Source organism: Manacus vitellinus, unplaced genomic scaffold (genome assembly GCF_001715985.3).
Source record: "Manacus vitellinus isolate BGI_N305 unplaced genomic scaffold, ASM171598v3 scaffold_4_pilon, whole genome shotgun sequence".
Taxonomy (NCBI): domain Eukaryota; kingdom Metazoa; phylum Chordata; class Aves; order Passeriformes; family Pipridae; genus Manacus; species Manacus vitellinus.
The window spans coordinates 38,174,679-38,198,378 of NW_021940604.1; the positions used below are offsets into that span (position 1 = coordinate 38,174,679).

Sequence of the window (23,700 nt, forward strand, 5' to 3'; positions counted from 1 at the left end):
CTGTAATTCTTGATTTTTTGTTATGTTTAAATCCTCAATCTTAACACATTTATGTTCTGGTTTTCATTGTTAGATATCATTATATAAAATAACATGAGAACAATTAATGGGGACTGTGAAGTAAATCTAAATTCTCTAATGGAGAAATTTGGGCTTGTGCATGGAGTAAAACGGAATTTAGCACCAATTGGCTGTTAATTTATTTCTAAGCATGCAATTATATGAAACATTAAGTCTGCTCTAGAAAATACAGCTGTGTTCTTTTTAGCTTTGTTTACCAAGTACATCTGAGCATATGTCGTAGCTCAGTTCTGTGATGGAAAATTTCATCTGCCTGACAAGTAGCCCAGTATAACCTTTACATGTTAATCACAAGAAGCAGAAAAAAATCTAACACGGTAGCAAAAGCACAATAGGAAAACTGCAACAACCATAGGTAACAACACCATATGATCACATTACTTTCTTGGAACACAGCTGGTTACCACAGGTAACAAAAACTTGACACAAAAAATACTTCAAGAACTTAGCCTGCCTCTTAGAAAAAAAGGGTATACTTTCTTTTAGGGCATCAGTATTTACAGAGGGCTTTTCCTAGAGGTCTTTAGAGATAAGACTACACATTAATTTACAGATCAAAGCACTGTAATCCTAAAACCTTTAAATTGTACAGTGGCCATAGAAATTACAAACATGGAGATTTACCATAAGGATCTCAAATTAATGGTGTAACTACAACTACTACAGTTTTGTCAGCATCTTACTCTCTGGTGTCAGAAGTTATGCTGCAAAGAGCTATAACTCTGACCTTTTCAAGAGCTGATGATTCAGATGTGAGATCAATCAGTATAAGAAGTAATTGAAAAAAGAGTACTCATTGATCAGACCACTTAAATAAGGGGTCAGAGTTTATAGCCAAAGATTTTACTACTATTAAATCATGCGAAGTTTGTAAGACAATAATGTACATAAAGAATCAAGCCATGCGGGAGAGAAAAGACAGACATAGGAATGGAATCAACATGTTGTATTTGAATTCCATTAATCTATTTATAAACCAGTCTGACTCCTGTAATCCCAGGTGTACTGGGTCTGACTGGGATGGAGGCAATTTGCTTCACAGCTGCCTGCGTGGTGCCAAGGTTTAGAGTTGCGACTAAGTGTTGATAACACACTGATGTTTCAGCAATTCCTGGGCAGGGCTTGCATAGCACTCTATTTCTCATGCTGCAACCCACCATACAGTCCAGGCTCCCCACAGCCCCAAGTAGGTTGTGAGAGGAGACAGGTGGGACAGCTGACCCTAATTGACCAAAGGGACATTCCATGTCATATAGTTCCATCAGCAGCAGCAAGAAAACTGGGGGTAATATAAAATACGCAAGTCCATAATACACTACTTAAAAGAAGTAGGGAATAAACTAAAGAAAATAGCTACAGATCTCATTTTCAGCCTACTATCTAACTTCAGAGAAAATTAGGACTAGCTAACAGTTGTTTTTTCTTAAAGGAGAGAGACACAATCTTTCTAACACTTTATCTATTTACTAAGACTTTATGTACTAGTAATACACTTTTTAATATGTGAGCACTATGGTAAGATTTATAGTTACATCTGAAGGCATTAACTAGTTGACAGCCCTCATTTTTATTCCTATCCTCAGAAAACTAGTATGGGCATGTTTCAACCCCTATCTGCTGTTTAACTGATAGAGAAGTCAGACCTGGCTAGAATCCTAACTGTTCAGAATACATGCCACCTTTTCAATTATGTACAAAATAACACAACAATAATACTACAAAAACAATATACTATACTGATGTATTAAATGTAGTAGGGCAGATAACATTTTTCTTTTTTTTTTAATAAAACTATTGTAGACAGAAGGTATCATATGGCACATTTCTGTTATCCACAGAATGTGAATCTAACCATTCAAGAAATGTGATTTTAAAAGAAATTAAATTTGCATTAGCATCAACAATAGACCAATTCTATGAAAATTAATGAGAGCTAAAAAGCAGCACTAACAACAGCGACCAGCACAAAAGAAACTGAAGTATTTTTTAGGCCTAAACTTCTCTATTTAAGGTTTGAAAGGGGGTCGAAACTTTAAGAAATTACAAAATTTCTTAAATGTCATGATGCTATAAACAACCATCCATTAAGCTGATAGCATAATGTATGAAAACTATGTGGGATCGTTTAAATAAGGATTGTACACAGGCAGGAATACTGAACTAGCAAGCAACAGTAAAAATCCTATACCTGCCTTTCTAGCTCTAGTTTTTAATTCCTGAGCTTTAACTGTTTAGGTATCCACTTCTTTCATATTACAACAATCATCAAAGAGACTCTACATTCTGCAGACTTTGGAAAACAGTGACTCTTGTCAATAAATAACATCTAAAAAGAACCCACTCATACACTTGACAAAAAAGGTTGATAAAGTCAGATAAGTATTAACACATACGTTTAAAAAGTCAGGTGATTAAGCATAGGAACAGTTTTCCATCACTTGCAGTATTAAGTGAAAGTGTCTAAAAGGACATTCTTGTTCAAACCCAAGCATGGGTTTAATGCCAGAATGACTGGTGACACTATCTGGTCTGTGATTAAAACTGATAATCATACTTGTCTTTTCTAGACTACAGAAAACCTATTGATGCCTCAGCACTGGCTGTACTATTTTCTGTAATGGTGGAGACTACAACAAATACAGAGTTTTCTCTTGAGCCACTCCTTGTTTCTGCTGAAGATGATCAAGACAGAAAGAGGAGGTATAGGCAAACAGTACAACTCGGGAAACCTCCAAGTCTTAACTGAACTATTAAAGAAGAAATTTGCATCAAGATTTCAGATAGCTGTAACTCTTTCCAGAACATATCACACATCCTTTATGATGCAAACTTCAAAGGAAAAAGTTTAGAAGTGTAAAATGACAGAAAGAGTGCTTGGATAAGGAAGCTACTGAGAAGTAAGTTGAAGTGAAAATTTATCTCCTAAAGACTATTTTATAGTAACTGTTTCTGGGGCAAAACCAGCATGTTCTAGCAGGGAAACAGAGAATTGCACTTATCCCAGAAGCCAACAGAGGTCTGACCTATTCTTTAGTTTTAGTCTTCATAGTCAGTAAAAAAGCTGAACAGTGACAAACAACTACAGCCATAATGCAGCCTAGAAGCATGTACACTTAGCCTTTCTACTCAGCAAAAGCCAGGAGCTTCATCTGTCTGTGCTACTTAGATGCTCTGTGGATGGGAATCAGGGGGAAAAAACTATCTGGTTTGAGGAACTGAGAAGTGGCAGCTGAAGAAGAAACTAGGCAGAACTTATGTCCATAACAAAGGCAGGGGAAAAAAGCCATGGTGTGATTTGGATGGGAGAATCCCCTAGTGTAGAGCTGCCTGTGTGGTATAGAAAAGAGAATTCACACTAGTGTTGGACCAGGATGATCCATTTCAGAAATAATACAGAGTCTTCAGTTTATTTCTGGTCATCCTTCAAGGTGAGTTTTGCAATATGCAGGCACAAAATATCCTTGTGACAGGTTTCAGAGCAAAGTCTACCATGAAATTGAAAAAGCATACAAAATTTTGGAATCATGAGCAGATAAATGTTTTGAAACGTGAGGTTAGTAACACTGAAAAATCAATTTGTTGCTAAGATAAAGAACTTGTTACAGCTTCTTTGCATAAACAACTTTGAAGAGTACTTCATGTCAACGTGCAGATATTAAGGGAGATGGCTCTGAAGCCTGCTCTGCAGCCCTGGTCCCTCTACCTGACTAGAGCTGCTGTGGCTCCTTTAAGCTTGTGCACATGGATTTCCTTTCCATGGGAGCTGATACTGCTCTGGACCTCCTCCCAGTCAGAATTAAGGCATGACCAAAGCACATAGTCAGACTTTCAAGCTGGGAAATGAGCTTGGATCTCCCAGTACACACAGAGGCATGGTGGCCATCTTGAGTTTCAGAACTGACTCTAGAGGGAAGATAAGCCAAAATAAAAACCTGAACTGGCTGATGCAACATTCAGTTCTTCCTCAAAGATTTTCAAGGATGATCCACACAGAAGCTTCCATTTAAAATGAAACAACATGAAAACAAACACATATCTCTTAAAATTTGGAAAAAAAAGTAAACCACTGGTTTTGACATCAAACCTAGTCAGCATTTTCATAATCTGCTGAAGACTTTCAACCTTTCCCATTGATAACGTGGGACAGATGCTTGATTGCTTTGTTGCAGATTTATCTGGTCAGTGTTGTTCACATTTGTAGTATATGCTTTCCCTCATATTTCTGTCTCTTCTCACATAATATCCTGTAATTCCCCCATCCTCATCTCCCATTCACCTACTGTCTATTCTTTTAACCTCTTATCAGAAGTGACACTGGGCTACTAGTGTAAGTCAGCTCAATTTAAGATGTTCATGATCCCCCAGAACTGCCAGCGCTCTGCCTCTTCCCTCTCCTCTTCTTTTGCCCAGCTCTTTTCTGCCTCTGGGTTGCATCTGCAATCCTTGAACCAGAGGAATCTGCATGCAAATATGCCACCACCTTCTATACACGCCCAAATCTTGGGCCAGATCCATCCAAATCTTGTGGAAACAAGTTTTTTTACAAACCTGTTACAGGCAGTCTAGTTTGTCTGCACAAAGTCCATTGTTTTAAACAAAACACCATCCATTGCAGCCCAAATCACAGGACAAGGTTTGTGAACTTGAAAGAGGCATAATCAACAAACAGGTAAGATTGATTTGTACTGTTCTGTTTGAGAAAAATACAAATATTGAAGAAAGCAAAAATGACAGAAATAATTTGCAAAAACAACCACTCTTAGCACTTTCTTACAACATTTCATAGTATACTCCTAAACCTGTAAAAACAACCTGTGATTGCTAATGCCTAAATTAAATATTATTTCTTTTTCATCTTTTTTTTAGCATTATTGTGAAAACATATTCGTGTATGCTTGGCATTGGGGTTGGAATGTATAGCTAGTAGAGCAGCTGCTCTATTTTTACCTAAGCATTCACCCTTTCAGAAAGTAAAAAGTAGAAGGAAATTCCTTGAATCAAGTTCAACTCACAGTTTGGCTTTGACCCACCAAAGCCTGTATTCAGATCAGAATTTCCTAAGATGTGCAGGACTCAGGAATAAAGGTTAGAAAAGGTTAATCTGCATTATTAATGTTTGTGCAGCATAGTATTTTGCTTTTTATATTAAAAGGTTGGGGTTTTTTTTCATTTTTTTTTTCTCTCCAAACTTCATTTGGATTTTGATATAAATTCTACTTTCAGCTAAAAGGAAAAAAAAATAGGATATCTCTGCAATGTGGCCTTAAAAACATGACAGACTACACTTTGCATTTCATGGGACAGCCTTAGATACCTGTTGTTTGATTCACTAGTATCAGCACAGACATGGAGAATTGACAGGAGGTCAAATTCATAGGAGGTGAGCACCGTATGTCTGCCCCTAGAAACTTGTCCCACATGGGATTGACATGCAAATAGAACATAGCTCAGAATCTCTACATACAAAGGATAGTTTCTGTCACTGTCACCTCCAACTGTTCCTAGATGCACATCTACGAAACATTCTTCACAGATATCAAGGGTCATGGCTGCATCATTAGAAGCAGATACTGTGCACAAGAACAGTTGAGGAAAAATCTTAATTCTTTGTGTGAACTTTACCTCAATCAAGTACCTTCTGAGCCATGTAAAATATCATAACTACTCCTGTTAAATCCAGTATATTGCATTTCAATAGGAACATGAAAAATCACAAGAGAAACCATTTTCAGATTTTAACGAGGGGCATCAGATAGCATAGAGATATTTGAGAAAGAACTTTTTCACATGCCAAACACTGTTAACTAAATATTACATACTGATATGGCATATATTGAGGGAAAAGCCAGTATCAACAGTCGCCAAACATTTGTAAAAAATTACATAAATATTTACCTTTTGTGGGAGAGTTAAAAGTCTCTTGCTCTTCAATGAATTAAATGCACGGAATGATGGAAACAGAAAAAGAAATCAGCAAATTTAAAGTTAGATAACAAAATGTGTTACATGTGACAATGGCATGTACAGTAGGCAGTACTCCAGCATATGTAAAAGTAATGTAGAAAATTAAAATGATAAACCATGACAAATAATAAAGCCTATGACTTTTTCTTTAAAATTAAGAGGAACAATGAAGTTACAGAGAACCAGATTGTGGAGTCTTTAAGTATTCTGCTAGAGCAGTACCATCATGCCCAAATTTAAGAATGACATAAAAATCTTAAAATTGCTTGAAGTATAATTGTCCCTGAACTACACAGTACTATTTTCAATTCTGAAGCCTTTTCTGCAATAATGAGTGTTACAAATTTATTTTCTATTAATTGAAATCTATAATGCTCAATAACCACTGGACTACTGAAAATCAGTTTTTCAGGCAAATATACAAGATTATGAGGATTGTACTTATTTGCAAGAGTTAGCAATGATAAAAAGAATGTTCTCCAATGTGAGTAAAGATTCCACAAGCTGCTTCAAAATATGAAGTGCCACCTGTTAATTTAAAAATAAAACCAGATATATGAAGACAAAACAAACAACACTGAAAGTCTGAAATCTAAAACTGAGGTGACTTTTTCTTTTTCTTATATTGATAGATCAGAAAAAAGATTTTAACTGGAAGGGTTTGATCTTTTACCTTTACCCCAACCATACTCTCACTGCAACGACATTTCAATGATCAAGTACATATAAACGGAACAGTTTTCACTAGCAACTCATTTTTGGGGGTTTTTTTAGGATCTTAAGTTGGTTAAATATAAAAAGATACTTGCAATTCAATGTACTATTTGACAACATACTGATTTTCTGTACAAAGTTATGATTCTTATTCATCAAAACACTTAATTCCTCTGAGACATGACTACCATTGTATGTATATTACACATATGAACTTTATACGTGTAATCCCTATTCAGTACCAGCAGAATGTTCATGTAGTTTTTCCTCGTGTAACAACAGTAGCACACATGCACACATGCACTTCACCCTGTATACAAGCTATGTACAAAGCTTGTGCAGCCTTTTCCAACATAAGCCAAGATACAGCAATACCTAATGCTGGACGCACTTCTGCTTTTCTCAGTGTCACTCCATAAGGCCTATTGCCACTGGAAACACACACAGCCACCCTACTTCAGTTATGTTTGCAGATGTTCTTTACATTTAAAAAGGCTATTAATTATCACAAACCTCACTCTCATTATAGGACTTCTGAAATAGGAAACTACATTGTTGAAGCTATGAAAAAGAAACCATGCTGTGAAGACCCAAATAGAAGCAGATAGAGGGAGAAAGACCTGTTTTGCAAGAATTAGCCTTGAAAGACTGTTTCTATACTACAAACATTGTATTTATATTGTTGGTCCATAAATTTCAATAGTACACAGTATTTTTTTGTTATTTACTTGCTAGATTTCCTACTATAATCCCTAATATTATCTACTAGAGGTAAAAAGAAGTGAAGGAAAAAGTTCCAGATCTTCAGGGTGTATTAATTTTCTTGATCAATACAATGATTAACCATTATACGAAAGTGCAGAGACCCACCCTCAAATCTATTCAAGCAAGAATTCCTATGATGTTTGATAGCTGCAATGACAGAGGACAGACTGAGTAAAGATCACAGAGGTGTGCTTTATAAAGAAGTATCATTTAAACACAACGCAACTACATCACAAAGTTGTTTTAGAAACAGCTGAAAAACAAAGTCAACCCAGAATCCCCACCCCTCTTAACAATTTGCACAGTTCCACTCAAACATGATGCAAATAAAAAAAACCAGTGAAGTAAATCTCTTACAGCTCAGTACAGAATGACCTATTGAGAATACACCATTGTCCTTACCACAGCTTAGAATTTCACTGCTTTAGTCACTGAGCCAAAACATCTTCATAGCATTAGGTCCTTTTATAAAATTATCAGTTAACACAAAAAAAATCAAAACCACTTCTTCAGTAATATAATATAGGGTAATGACTATTAAATTGTGATGTCTTGAAAACCCACACAGACTCATCTATACAAGACTAACTTCCAGTATTAAAGCATCTCAAGACTTTTAGATGCAATAACATCCCAATGTGTCTTGGACTCTAAGAAATACTGTTGACAGGGTTGTAAAGGAAAGAAATACAACTATGACTTCCTTGAATACTACTGTAAGTAAAATAAAAATCATATTGCCTAAAAATTACAAAAGCCTACAATCTTAACTGCAACCACTTTAAAATGTCTGCGCGCGCTGGAGTTGCTAAAAATATTTAGTTGGAATTGTCTCAAATGAAAATAACTATGTCCCTCCTCTATTCCAAAGCTACATAAAGCTGCTCTCCCTTTTAAAACATAATACCAAGAAGCCTTTTCTTTTTTTGCCAGTGTGCATAATAGTGTTGTTTTGAGGTTTTACTCCTTAAACTGGATTTTTCTCTACATTTTTTTCTCCGTTCCTGATCAGCAGTGCCAACTCTATTTCTGTAATGGCATAGGGAGCACTAATTTCGTCTTCTCTGTACCAACTACTTCTGTGATTTTTATTTTAAATAAAGTACCTGGTAAAACTATCTTATGTTCTCATAAGTTGAAATTTTATGATTTTCAAGCTACCAGCCAGAGTAGTAACTAAGACAACATCATCTGGTAGAGACAAGGAAACAACCTTTTTTTAGTTCTAAATTTGACAACAAAATGGAATGTCTGAGATGCAATGTCAGTCCTTAAAGAAGCCTTATTAGCATGAATACGATCATTTGACATGATAGGTAAAGATTAAGAGTCAAAATATCGCTCTGTTTCTCCAGATGAAAACCGCTACCAGTCTCTTGCTCCTTCATTAACTCTCATTTGTTCCATAATGAGAGCTTTAAAGAGCAATAAAATTACTTTCCTGGATTCTTCTATGTCTCCTGAATATGCAAAGAGCAAATAAGGAGACCATCCTTGATATACAGACACATAATCTTTTTACAGCAATCACTGTGACTTGTATAACAGACTTAGATTCATAGATGTATCTATTTAGATGTATATTCAACCCTCACCAAACAACAGGATTTGTATAGAGTGTAAAGAAGTACTTTACTATAAAAGTTATACTTTATAGAATATCATACAGGTTTTCCTGGAAACGCAGGATGTCAATACTGACCATCAAAATGTAGTTTCATTTGTAAATGAAGAAAACACATTTTGAAATATTTCCTATGACATTTGTATATAGCACTACATTTTGACACCATCTCTATCTATGGTGACTGTGAATTTAAACCAATAAAGACACAATGCAGTTTCAAGTACAGTTAATGTAAATCTTTTACAGAACTCAGAATGCTTTGGATTCAGTTCTATATTAAGGTCAGATCATTTCTAGTCACTACATTTGACACTGATACTCATTTGACATGGATTAAAGAGATGAAACTAATATCAAAATTTGAGCAAATACTGTGGTCTCAATGCCTCACTGAATTTAATTTCTTACAGTAGTATAGACATACTAGCATATTTATTTCAGCAGATACTAACAAAACTATTTAGAAACCTTTTATAAAACTTCTTCAATTTACTACTTCTCTGCAAATACATTCTGAGCCTGAACAGAGTATTAAATGTGGGTAAAATCAGAAAACCTCCCTTTCAGAAGCACAAGTCAGTCACTTAGACAAAATCAAAGTACTGTGTAGAGAAGGAAATCTCTTTAACCTTTAAATCCATGTGTTGTATTACAGCCATATGACACCGGTGGTATGATATATAACAACAAAACAAACAATATGACGCATCCTACTCGTGTATTTTATATATAAGACACAAGCTTATCAACCACAAGTGTAAGCAAGAGTTCACTGAAACAGCATTACTTTACAGGTGTTCACAGTATCAACAACTTTCTAAACTCAGAGAAGCTTTAGTCTTCTGCTCAACTTTCTTTTTTTCTTTCCTCTTCTGTACACATCCCATCTCTACTCAGTTTCACGTTAAGTTCTACATGTATTTCCAATGCCTTCCAAAACAACAAACTCGTATTTTACTCTCACACATCAGCTATCAAGAACAGCACAAAGATGATATATGAGTATCCAAATAAAAGCCAACTTAAAATTAACTTAAGAGCAGAGTCATCATTATATATTGCAGCAAGTTCTGAAACTGAAGAAGAAACATGAAAATTGAAATTCATTACTTATTACATTTCCCTAAAAAGCACTCAACTTGCTAATACGCAGAAATAGAAACTGCAAATGTAGTTTGTAATTAGTTTATAATTCAGACAGTTTTAGATTCACTACAAAAGGACCCGAATGTAAAGTTTAAGGTTATTAAAAGCCACTTATATTAGCATATTTATAATTCAAAATAAGTACATTTATAAAACAAGAGTACGTTTTATATGTGCTAATTGAAGGTTTAGTATGTCATCACCATAAAATTAATGCAAACTGATTCTGTGTTAATGCAAGCCATCATACACGAAAACCCCAATGGTAATCTGTCATGATAAGGCCATCATGGTCAGCAACATCATCTATCCAAGAGTGTGATTAATATACAGTTCTGTAAAGCACTACAATATTTCATTAGAAGCATTTCTTTAATTTCCACATAAAAGAAAACCTTGTGGTATGTGGCAACCAAGTAATTGTTTGCAGTCAATGTGAAAACAGGGTTTTCAAAACAAAGAAAACATGAATGTGCAAATATTAGACATTGCGCCGCTTCATTTTACCATAATAATTCATACTCTGTATGTTGCTAGAAAAGGAAACAGCGATGTACATATTATTTGACATGAGTATGTAAAACACATCTTCCACAACCATTAGGTCTATATTGTCTTTTTCATAAAAACAGCGGTCTTTGCCTGATCAGTTTATTCTTAAGCAGGAAAGGGCTCGTGACCTGTACTTTAACATTTCCCATGGTGATTATTTTTATTCTTTACTCACTAAAGTATGAACTGCAGACAAAAAACAGATTTGTGATATTTATTATTAATCTATGTTAATAATGCACAACAATAAATATAAACCACAAAATAAGAAATGAGAAAGACTGTCAAAATGTTGTTTTTTTAGCTGATAACATATGAGATATGTGTTGGAAACTACCATGACTAATAGAAATTTTAAACATAAAATGGTACTAGAAAATTAAGGCAATTAAACCATATTGAACAATAACCCACCAGTCAAACTCCACTAGATTTCCCAAACTAAAAATATGCTTTCATTCTCTTCTATTGCTTTATTGGTAGAAATACGGCATTGGGCACATAGGTATGCAAGTAGACTTTGAGTAAAGAAAGGTAAGAAATCAAAGAGTTTGAGCTGTCATAAGCTCATTATTTGATACCTTGCTCTATACTGCCACTTCTTACTGGAACTTGCGGTAGCTGTCTTCCCCTACGACTGCTGAAGGACGTGTCTGCAGGAGGAGACTGTGTGGGACTTCCTTGTTGATGTGTTCTGCAAATGAAATTAAGACAAAAGCGAAATCAGCCAAATGAAGAGATTTTTTATATTCTGAATTTTAAACACATATTAAGTTGCAGATACTGAAGATAGGTGTGAAAAAGTCTGCATTTGGTCTATGCCATATGCATATACCCAGGTCTAGATAACTGGTAAACTTATAAGGCAACACATTTAATTTCTCTAACTACCTTTAACTAAGAAGAAATTATTTCCTTTGATTGATTTGGGTTTTTTTTAAATTTATTTGTTTGCCACCTCTGTGTCTCATTAAGTTCAGTATTCCTTTTGTGCTGATGCAATAATTGCACAAGGCCACAGAGAAATGGACAGCAAGTATCGATTCCCATAGGATAGCATGTGGTTTTTCTTTGAACTCAAAGGAAAAAAACCTTTAACCTTGGTATTGGGGTGTGTGGGGTGTGTGTGAGAGTGTATCTGTGTGTCATGCAAAGCATGTATTAGAGTTTTAATATTTATACCTAAGTAAATATCCTAAACTTCTTTGTTGAATTCTAACTAGCACTATTTCAGAACAACGTGGCTACTTGACTTCTTACATATAGATGCAGCTTCTGAGTTTAACACATCAAACACCTTCAGAATGCTGGCATTTAAAGTAAGTATGGGCACCTATAATAACTATGGGGAAAAGGTCTAAAAAAGTAAAACAAAGATGCGAAGCAGCAGACCACTGAGGAGAGCTTACTATGAAATGTCCTTGCCAGTTACAGTAATATCAGATTCACTATAGTGGATAAGCACTGTTCATCTACTACACTAGGGTTGCAAGTAGATAATTTATAATTTTAAGTAACACATTTGTGCAAATTCAAAATACTGTTGGCTTTCACCACATAGATCAACTGACTTGTAACATCAGCTTGTAAGATCAGTTAGCTGTGTGAACAGCACATGATTTTCTGCACAGTGTTTAAGAAAAGTATTTTGATAATTTTCAGATGGATACAGAACAAAACACAACAATGGAGGGACAAAACACAGTAAATCTTTTACTTAGCATAACTACTTAAATTCAACAGCAAGAAGTACCATCTGGATGGTGAAGATAGATGGCATAAAGGATATGAAGAGAGGATAATCTATAGTGCCGGAATGAGTGAACGTGCCAAGTATGCTCAGAAAAGTACAACACCACACTGAAACCTGGGAGGTAGAACATGAAGGCTATGCTGTACACATAATAGCAACCTTGTCAGAAGTGGAGAAGGTGGCGCCAACCCTCCGGATGCTAGGTGATGTACAGAGCATAAGGGTTTGATACTAGACTGCTCACTCGACCTTGAGCGAGTGTGATGTTTTCCCCTAATGACTGGCTGTTCAGTCGTTCGTGGGGTTGGAAGTCCCCTTCTAGAAAGACATGGTAGCAGAGCCCTAAAACATCAGTGCCAAAAAGAAACTGTTCAGTTGTTAGCTCCAGGCACATCTTCCCCTGCCCCCCTCCATCAAAGAACATTGCAAATCCCGGCTGCAGGACCAGGACTGACCTTTCAGATAGAAGTTATTAATCATGAATGCAAATCTGTTTTCAAAATGACAAACTGCAGAACATTCACCACCGCAGATACACAAGACCCTAATTTTGGAACTGTTGAACTGCACTGCTTATAGCAGAAAGTTGGCCAAAAACTCTAGCTGCACCTTAAACACAGCAAACACAAGCTAACAACACATATGACATAAGGACTAGACCAGAGTAGGCTGTGAATACCTAGTTTTATCACAAAGCATTTCTGTTTCTAAAACATACCTTTTACCTTTATTAAAAATACTAACTGCATTTCAATTAGTGTCCTAAAAAGGACAATATGGAGGCACATACATAATTCCCTGTTTCCCCAACAGTTTGAAATAAGAAATCTATTTAAGTATCTGTAAGTACTAAAACAGAAATATGGTTCTGAAGGAACTATAATGAAAATAAATTATATTATGCGGTAAAATGATTAATCATGTTAGCATAATAAAGTATAATTAATACTAGTTCAGTAATTGCATAGACTGCAAGTAAAGGATAAGCTGAAACATTTCAGGTTTGTAGAGTGCCAAAGTATTCTAAATGTGCCTTTTTACTCTTCCCTGGCTTTCCAACAGTGCAGTATTTTGTAAATGGTACTACTATATCTGCTGTTATTTCAGAAATTTCAACGGTTTGTGACATCATTTCGTTGTGGGGTGGTTTTGCTTGGGTTCTTTTTAATTTCTGTAGACTCACACACCCAGCATAACTTTCCCACAAAATACAGTCAAAGTAACCAAGGAACTGTCTGGTTCATATGACTATCATACACTAAGAAGTTATCCTAAAAAAACCCCTATATATGAAATTACATGCAGATGCCTACCAAGGATAACAAACAGGTTTTGATTCAAAACCATTTCATCAGTAACAGTTTATGTGGAAGACCAGTCACAATGCAAAAAATTCAAGATTCTGTTGCCATTGCTTATATTCTCTCTTAAACCCTAACACTTCAGCTTAACTCCTGGCTTGCCCTGGTGATAAGTATGACATTCTTGAAGAGACTGAATCTGCTGATTCTGAAAGATGCTTATGATAACAAAGATGAGCTGAGTTCTGAAAATGCCTGTTTCTCCATGCTGAATGTAAAAGTAACCTATCCTAACTGTTGCACATAACCAGCTTTTAAGCATCTGTTTTATCAGATGTCTAAACACCATAACATCCATAAGGTAAATATGGATCCCACTCAGTATCAGAAACTTCTTGTTTGCTTTTACTATGAATAAATGCTTCAATCTAAAAAAGTCATCACGTTCTCAGTTCTGATATTTTTCATTTTAGAGGCTAAATATCCTGGAATTTATTTGAGAGCCTAGTGAAACACTGTGAGTCTGTCCTGCCATTACAGAACAGGACAGGACTTACCTGCAACTCAGAAACTTATCTCCTTCTCCAGTAATACTCTTTTTACAGACATGTCCCCTTCCAAGAGAAAGACAGAGGATCTGCTTAACTCGAAGATAAATAAGGCCCAAGATTTGCATTAGCTGGGTTATTACAATGAGATGAATATGCTACCTGGGGTGCAAATGAAAAGAGAGCTAAAAGGCAACTGAAGAATAACTAAAATGGATTTAAGGACTTGCTGGCCTAGGAGAAAGATCTGTTGCTGGAAGGAAGAAGCCTGCAAATGGCTGATCTCTAGAATGAGACAAAAAGGAACAAGAAACAAGCATGGGAGACAATAAGGTAGTGAGAAAATGAGACAGAACTGAGATAAGAAGTATGAAGAGGAGAGGAATTTGGGGAAAAAATGATACCTGGTGAGAAATGAGACTGCAATGAGCACATACATGTCTATCTCATCTCCAGGTTCCTCACAGAAGGTGGGAACACTGCAAGGAGAAAACTTATTAATTCAGCTGGCAATGGTCTGCAGAGGAATCCTACAGGTTCCAGCCCTGCCAGCATACAAGAAAACTCAAATTTCTTTCTCCAGACAGACGTCTGAGCGACACATATTAAATAAAACATGCTGCCACCTAAGAAACTATAAAAAAATCCTAAGAATAAGACAGCATCACCAATCCAGTGCACCCCTGGTATCGTGTCCTATGCAAAATATAGAAAATACAGTTAAAAACTGTATGTATCCTAGCATATATGACAGGTAACGTCACATCTAGCATTTCTGGAGTGTTTAGTTAGGGCTGAAAGAAAACATTTTAGGATTGGGATGAACCGAATTTTACAAGTTTTGCTCATTCAGACAAGAACAGAAAATGCTGGATTTTCATGTAATCGGTCTTAGTCCTTCTGAACATTTTACTGAATTCCATCTTGAAGGCTTATCTCATTGAATTAAGAGAAGGTTTAGGTTCTGTAAATTACCCTGAAAAGGTTGGCCTTTTCCCTTTTATGTACGTTTCCTAAGCTATCACAATACATAGAAAATTTAATCTTACATAAAATGCTGAAATGCTTTATAGAGAAGCTGACAGCATGCTGATACGTTATTCCACTAATCTGCTTAACTAATAGACAAGGTTTGCAAATTGTAAAATAAAGAGCAATTCTTAGGAAAAAATAGATATTTGAAGAAGAAAGAGTCTTGAATTATATTTTATAAGAAAATTAATTGCCTACCCTATTATCAAAACTTTTTGGCACTAGTGCAATATAATATCTATGAAGAAATACTGAACTACAGAGCTCAGACTTATTTAGACATTTTGTCCCACATCTACCACCGCGAATCATTTTAGGGAAACAAAAACCTACAGTATGTGCCATGGAAATGTAAAAAGAAGCAGCACAATCGATGTTTCCCTGTGCTCTTGTTTACTGGGCTCATTGCTGAATGGTTACCAAGAACCAAACCCCTTTCTAACTCTTCAGGAGTTAGATAAAACAGGTGAAAAAATGGCTTTAGTGATCTCTGTGGCAAAACAGTCCCTGATTCAATCATAGCAAGGATTTCAGCCATCATTTAGGTAATTTCTCTTATTCAAACTGAAAAGGAAACTCGGTTGTTGTGAGAACAGAATAATCAAACTCAAGAAAAATGTAACCATTGCTTTTTCATCAAGAACGATAATCTGGGACTTGAAGCAGTAAAACAAAATAAAAGCTCTGAAGTTTTGCTACATAATGTGTGTTTTCATTGAAAACAGATGTCTGTGTTGTTCATGGAAGATTTTCAGCTCTCACAATGTAAACAGATGTACATTCCACCTCTGCTCATCAAGGTAACATAAATCTATTTCTGACAGAGGAAGGATCTCACCCCTCCTCACTGCTCTTATTTTAGCAAGACACAGGGTTTAAAATTTTACTAGATGTTCTTATGATTCTGTATGTATCTTTGTTTTCTTCATTTTTTCTTAAAAATTTGAATATGTAACCCCATACCACTGTAGCATCAAAGTTAAAAGTTATAATGATAATACAAATTTAGGAAAATTCAATAAATACAAAAGTTAAAGTTTCAGTGTTTATATTAACTCTATATAATGATAGATGTTGAAATTTTCTATACATATTTAAATGTGTAACTTAACTTTGTTATATTTTAAAGTGAAATTAACTTGATCACAGACATTTTGAATTAATAATCTATTATATCTATCTATCTAATCTATTATATTTTATCATCCTCAAAATTAATGTAAAATAAAGATTTTTTGAAAAAATCAGTGGTTAAGTGCAGAAATTAACTGCTAGTCTTTACCATTGAATTTATCTGCAATAATGAATGCCAGAAAAATTCCATATGTATGCAATACAGTGCTAATAATAGAGATACAAAGTAAATAATACTGTCAATTAGAACAACATTGCTTTGGGTACTGTCACAGGTGTTTTAAAAAAGTTGTATCAGAGGTATATTCAACAAACTGGAATCAGACTGATAATAGGAGATGTTTACACATCGATCAACAATCCTACCTTTCCGTTTCAGTTGCGGAGCCTTTCCTAGTTTGTTTTTGGCTGCTATATCTTTCCACTTTTCTGGACTGCCTGTGAAATGACATGTCAGAAAAGAAATAAACAAAGAACAAAAAGAATACAGAAATATGAAGATTATTTATTCATGTATTATAAAGGTAATAACAGAAATGGTTGACAGATAAGAAAGTGACAATGATCATCATGAACAGGCTGGTGAATTTGAGATTTAAGAGGCATTGCACTGATAGGTTTGATTAAGGCTCATGGTGTGAGAGTTATGAGGTACCAAAACAGGAAAGAAAACATCAATCCTGACTGAGCCTGCAACTAGTTCCCCCTTCACAGTCTGTATTTGATTAAAACAATGCCTCCTCATAGGCTATAAGTCAACTCTTAACAGCATGAAAAACAAATTCAGAGTAGAAAGCAGGAATAAAGTGTTGCAGAAAGTATCAGAAAATACTATTCAAATGTAAATTTTAAAATTGTTTTGAATCTAAATTTCAAAAGCAAAACAAATACTGCATCATAACAGATTTAAATAAGGGTGTCACTATATTAATAAAAACTTGGCTTTTAAAATTCTCAGCCCATTAAAACTTGTTAAAATTTTTAGAAGCAGTTTTTCTAGTCAATATAAATAAGATAGAAATTTATTTCATTCCCTCACTCCATTTCTACAAAAATCTTTTACAGAATCCATCTGACATTTGGACAGTGAGGTACTTGTTAGCTCTGACAGTCTAAGCGCTTACTTTGATAGTAAATAAGAACAATGAACAGCAATATGAGTCAATACATGTAAGAAGAAAGGTAAAGTCATATTTCATCATTACTACCCAGGACTATAAACATACTATGTAAATCTCTGCAAATCTTGTGTTCTGTACTATCCATAGTAATGTGAGCATTTACAATGTAGGATTTACAATTTTAAACTTCTAAAAATCATCAATATATACTAGTCTTTTAGTGGTCAAAACCCACAGGAGAGGTCAAAACCAGGGAGCAATGATTATTCATTCATAGACCAGAAACTTTGACAAACTTTAACACTGGTAAGATCTTGTAATAATACAATCAATGTCATGTATTAAGCTATATAAGAATTACTGGGGGCAAAACATATAGATAAAAATAATATTTAAAGTCATATGTTCTCCTTTAAACCTTTGTGGTTATAAAGAGTAATCCAATGTCTGACCTGGAAGATACCTACACAGCTGTGACACTAAATTATATCCAAAGAACATAATCACAGTGGATTTACATTATTTGTACCCACTGCAATATTTGATGAGCATTATATTGTGATGCAGTATACTCCACAACAAAGAAAACATTGCAGCAAAATACAAAATGCTTTCTGCATAACGAGAGGTCATTACCTGAAGCTTTCTGGGTTTATTTCAGATTAAAAATTAAAATCCCTTTTGTCCTCAAGCTATTTTTTTCAGATTTATTCTTTGTATATTCTCATTACTTTTCAATTCTATTCCTTTACCAGGACAAATATAAGGTAGGTACACAGGAAATCACACATATTAAATGCTGCAGCTTTACATAAAACCTACAGTTAGCAAAGTATTCAAAGTTAGGGCTAGATCCACTGTATGCAGCAGCATTATCATTCAAATTATGTCACCCTCTTCATTTTCTGTTTACTTGGTTGGTTGGGGCTACTTTTTCTCTTACTCCTTGTGTCACTTGCTTAGATTGTGATGTTACATGCAATGGAGAAAAAGAGCACATAGTGACTACTTTTAGTAGAATGGAAAAGCTGAGAGTAGGACACGCTTTCCTATGAAAAGTAACAAAATAATACATAGCCCTAATGAGCTGAATATACTTAGTTCTCTGCTCTCAGTGCTGTCCTTGGGAGCAGCCCATACTAGAAATTTTATAAAATCAGTTTCCTTTCTGTTTTCTTCCTCTTGCTAAGATGATGCTGTATACATTTCCATATGGCTCAACAGCCTACTACAGTGCTTGGAGTCCTGGCTCAGCTCGAGCAGGCATTGGCACGTGGGCATTTAGGTGTCCTTTTGTGCTCACATACAGCGTACAAAGAGTGTGCTGGGGTAAGAACACTCATGTCATACTCAAATTTACCTCTTAAACGTATCTTCAAGGAGGATAAATATTATCCATGAGCAATACATGCATATATGTAATTGTACATAAAACCCGAAAAAGAAAGAAAACGTGAAAGTATGCAGAGCATATGAAGAATACACTATCACCAATACCTCATTTATCTATGATTTGAGTAAATAAGGATACCTCTGTGCTGCTCCAGGTTTAGCACTTAGGTGGTCTACACTGTCCTGTTTTGGAATGCAAGACTCCAGCGTCCTTGTTCTTCACAATATTTGGAAACATGGATGTGTATTTGGACAGAATGAGCAGAAACAAAGAGATGGTCACATGCAGTGAAGGTGGACACATGCAGTCAAATATATAAACCAAAAGCATTAAGGTGCTATCTGTTGAAGAAGGCTATATTTCTTATTTGCCCATCCACTGATTTAATCCAAAGACTGTAGGGAAATGTTAAAATTTTTAGATGCAGTATCAACAGTCTAAGATGTAATAAACTATAGAATGAACCTCACAACAATGTTTTAAAAAACCTTTATATTCTACATGTTGAATGGCAGCACTGTAGTCTAATAGGTGCTATTATCCTTCTCCAGAATTAATCCATGCTATCGTTCATTAGATTAATATATAAACCTATACAGAACATCTTCCCTTACAAAGATGTGTATTTTGTCATTATACTGTGAAATTCTCCTGAAAATACAAGTAAATTTCATAATTTCATATATTTTGATGGGAAGTTCTTATTTTGTTACCAGTCAATCTGCTGCAGTAATAATTAACAATAAGTCAATAGCAAAGTAGAATAACTGACGGAGCTTTCTTTAAAAACAAAAATAAAACAAACAAACAAAAAAAAAAACCCAAAAAACAAATGAAGATCAGACTATTTCTGAATTTCCAAATATCAAATTTGGATTTTAAAGATAAAACTCAGGAAAATTTGCAGTCCACTACTAATCTAGGTAATGTAATATATTTGCATCTATACCTACAATAAAGTGAGGAAATGCTAAGATTTCTCTTTTGGATCATAAATCTACCAACCGTGACACAAAATCAGTGATCTATGGGTATCATATATAGACAGGCACTTTATATTATTTTAAATACAAACCATTCAAGTTCATGTTCCAAATACCTACGTGCCTCAAAATATTTAACACTGTTGAGTGTAAACAAAATCTACAAAGAGAAATATTACAATATTCCTATCAAAATTAAGAATTACTATTCCTAAAGTGTCAACATTATAATACAATTAAGTGTCTAACTTTTTAAGATTATTTATTACTGGCTTGTGCAAGAGACCTCAGTGTTTTACAGTGAGTCTGCTATTTTATGTAGCCTTAAAGCCATCAAGAATGTCATGTTCAATACTTCCTGATTTTTACTGATGTTTTCTAAGGCTGGATCTACATGGTATGTGAACATACCACAAATATTCTGAGGGCTTGCCACCTCCTCATGCTCATTCTTAGCAGTTCAGTTCATGCCTTGAAAAACTGCTTCCCTGATCAAGTCACATAGTGGTTGCCGAAAAATGGGAAAGGATCAATCAGACCAAATCGTTCTTTTACTGGCAGTGAACAGCACAGCAAAGCAAAGTCATGAAAGTACCAAAGGGGCACTTGCTCTACAGCTGGATTCAGGATGACTCTTGGATAAGCATTCTTATAGATGCACACATGACTGACAAAAGCTACTTCTCTTAACTGAAAGTATTTGATGATTAATTTTTTACAGGCTTTTTTTATCCACTCTTGGTTATATGCTGACAATATATGCAGACCTCTCAAAAAGAACAGTCTGAATAAAATTTCCCCCTACCATTAAATTCTCAGCTTTCATTTCCCTTGTTTTTATCATCACTTACAATTTCAGTTTCACAGTTCTCCAGATACCAGTCTGTCTATGCTTTAGGCATTAGACATTTAAACCTTCTAATTCTAATTTCCAGTACAAAAAAACCCAACCTAAAAACCTTCCAGCAACGAAGTTATTATGTTCTTTAAAATATCTTACAGAAATATATGATATAACCAAACATTTGTTAATTCTTAACACTGAAATAATATATAACTCATGTCTCAACTTGTCAATGTAATGAAAGAGTCACTTCTTTCTAATACAGCAAATGAACAAAGTCCAGAATAACAATAATCTTGCAAGGACTTTTATTAAAATTTATTTTAGAAATCATTATCAACAAATGAAATGTTGCAAAAAATTATCAAAATTGGACATAATGCATGTCATAGGCATTTAATAACTGTATTCATAAATAGATCTTGACGGTACCCTATATACAAATTTGGCCAATTTGTAGGATAAATCTGTAATGTACTCAAATGAAGAGTAAGACAACACCTGTCAAAGTCAATTAATCTGTGAAATATTATTTGCAAGTGGTGATAAGTAGTTAGTTAGTTAGCCCTGCTGATCCATCAGACAGTCATTCTCCAACACCCACTGCTTCACTTTTCAAGTTGTTACAAGTATATCTTAAAAAAAAACATTAAAAAATCATAGTGTTGGCCCACCGCAATAAATATGGGAAATAATCAGAACAAATGAAAACTAAAAGAGTAGAAAACGAAGGTATAAGTACCTTTGATTCCCTCACTAATACTCTGTCTGCAGACAAGGTGGGCTACTATTTTGTATTGGACATGCAATGCAAAGAGTCCAATGTCCTCAGAATTTCTTTTAATCTGGGAGAAAGATTCCAGAACTGGTAGGCTGAAAACATTCATCAGGATTGAGGTCAAGCTAAACCCCTTCTAGGTTCATCAGTGACTTTCTCACTGAGATTTGGAGACCAGATCGCATGCAAGACTTACAAAAAGGCACCGACTTCACTTAGAAAATTAGATTGCTGCTTGTCCAACTCGAAATCCTTCCCATAACAGATTCTATATCCTACAGATGCTTTACTATAAAATGCTTGCTAACTGGTTTTAGATGATTTCAGTCTTTCTCCACAAAATTTCAGCTGACATAAAAAGGCCTACAATTTTGCATTGAGAAGTGCAGAATTTAGATGAAAACCTCATTTCACTGAAAGGTGATATGACTATGATTTAATTTAAATTGCTGATCACAATATTTCATCGTCTGATACTCTGAAGTCAAAGGCAATCTTTCCATCAACTCAAAAAAATGAGAAGAAAAATTACTTAAAAATTCCTAAAAGTCCTAAACTACGTTTTTAAACTATTAATAGCTGTCCCATCAAATGGATGAATTGGAAAAATTTCTGGAAATGCAGTATCTGTAAGGGGGACAACTTTGAAATAATGTTTCACCAATTTAATTTCATAGTTTATATTGCTAACTCTAATAAGAAAATAATTGTCCTCCAAACACAATTATACTCTTCCTTCCTATATCCAGCATCAAGCAAACAAGATAAATCATAGTATAAATATTAGTAATGTGGATAGACTTTAACAGAAGGTGAGAACTGGCACCACAGTAACTGAGTTTTATCAGTATACCAGTCTTAGAACTTCAAGTGCAACTTCATAATAGCATGTACAGATTATTTACATGAACCATCTGTATCCTGTCACTTACTGCAGTACAAAAGATTTAAAGGAAAAATTTTTAATTTGCATCTCAATAGTAATTATAATATCTGCTTAAAACAACCCCAGATCTAGCTGGCACAAAAATACCAAAAAATTACTACTGCCAAAGTAATGAGAACCGCAAACTGATCTGATTAGAAAGCTCATGAGAAGTAAAAAACAAAGGTACTTTCATCAATCATAGGGGATATCCAGCATAAAAATTTCTTTAAAGCCCTGATAGTCTTAACCAAAACCTACCTTATTAGGAACACCTGCTCCATGGAGACCATCCTGATTTGGACAGAGTTTACAAACAGTGCCAATTTTTACATACATTAACTAGAAAATGTTAACAAGACTTTCAGGTTGTGGGTTTTTTCCCCCATTAGGAACAGTTTGTTAAGAAAAGAAAAACCAAAACCAATAAATATAAACATATATACGAGAATATGCTTGACAACAAATATTTATAGTATTATAAAGCACCACAGTGAAAACACCACCACCATTTACAGAAGCAGGTCAAAACAGACTAAAGAACATTAACACAGATGATGTTCTGTTGTATCAGACATATTATTTCATGGCTTATGCCCATTCAGGCAAACAAAGAACTTGAAAAGATGTTAATTCCTAGGTGCTTTATAACAGTTCAACAAAATGCAGAGATGATGTCTAAACTGCTGCTTTATTTTGGGCTTCTGGAGGTTGTAATTCTTTCTCCGCATATATGCATACTTCTAAATTTCAGTGTACTCCTCTGAGAGTGCAAGATGCAGTAAGCCATTTTTCAACTGGGAGGAGCTGACTAGTACCTGTCATCCTCCGGAGATGCATGCTGGATATGAATCCTGGGACTAGTAGGTCGTCTCCTCTCTAGGGAGGGGGACAATCTACCCCTGTTTGCCCATTCAATAAAACAGGAAAAAAAATACAATATTTAGTTTGTGATAAAATTAAATATATGGGATTTGGGACTGGAAAAATACCCCAAAAAGTAATAAAAGTCTGTAATTCAATTTTTTTAACAGTTTTC

At 34.8% G+C, this 23,700-nt stretch overlaps 1 protein-coding gene across 15 annotated transcripts in view; it reads right to left on the minus strand.

Annotated features, from left to right (window-relative positions):
* The window catches only part of RIMS1 (regulating synaptic membrane exocytosis 1), a 197,313-nt gene that overhangs the window by 71,311 nt on the left and 102,302 nt on the right, over nucleotides 1–23,700 (minus strand). For 4 of the 15 annotated variants that reach the window (XM_018078203.1, XM_018078209.1, XM_018078202.1 and 1 more), the window contains 5 exons: nucleotides 23,480–23,563; nucleotides 19,270–19,347; nucleotides 16,984–17,055; nucleotides 12,762–12,944; nucleotides 11,431–11,543 (listed from right to left, as the gene is read on the minus strand). In XM_018078203.1, coding sequence (XP_017933692.1) covers nucleotides 11,431–11,543; nucleotides 12,762–12,944; nucleotides 16,984–17,055; nucleotides 19,270–19,347; nucleotides 23,480–23,563 — 530 coding nt within the window. The remainder of the gene's footprint in view (nucleotides 1–11,430; nucleotides 11,544–12,761; nucleotides 12,945–16,983; nucleotides 17,056–19,269; nucleotides 19,348–23,479; nucleotides 23,564–23,700) is intronic. The other 11 variants (XM_018078216.1, XM_018078215.1, XM_018078206.1 and 8 more) reach the window with 5 other exon arrangements.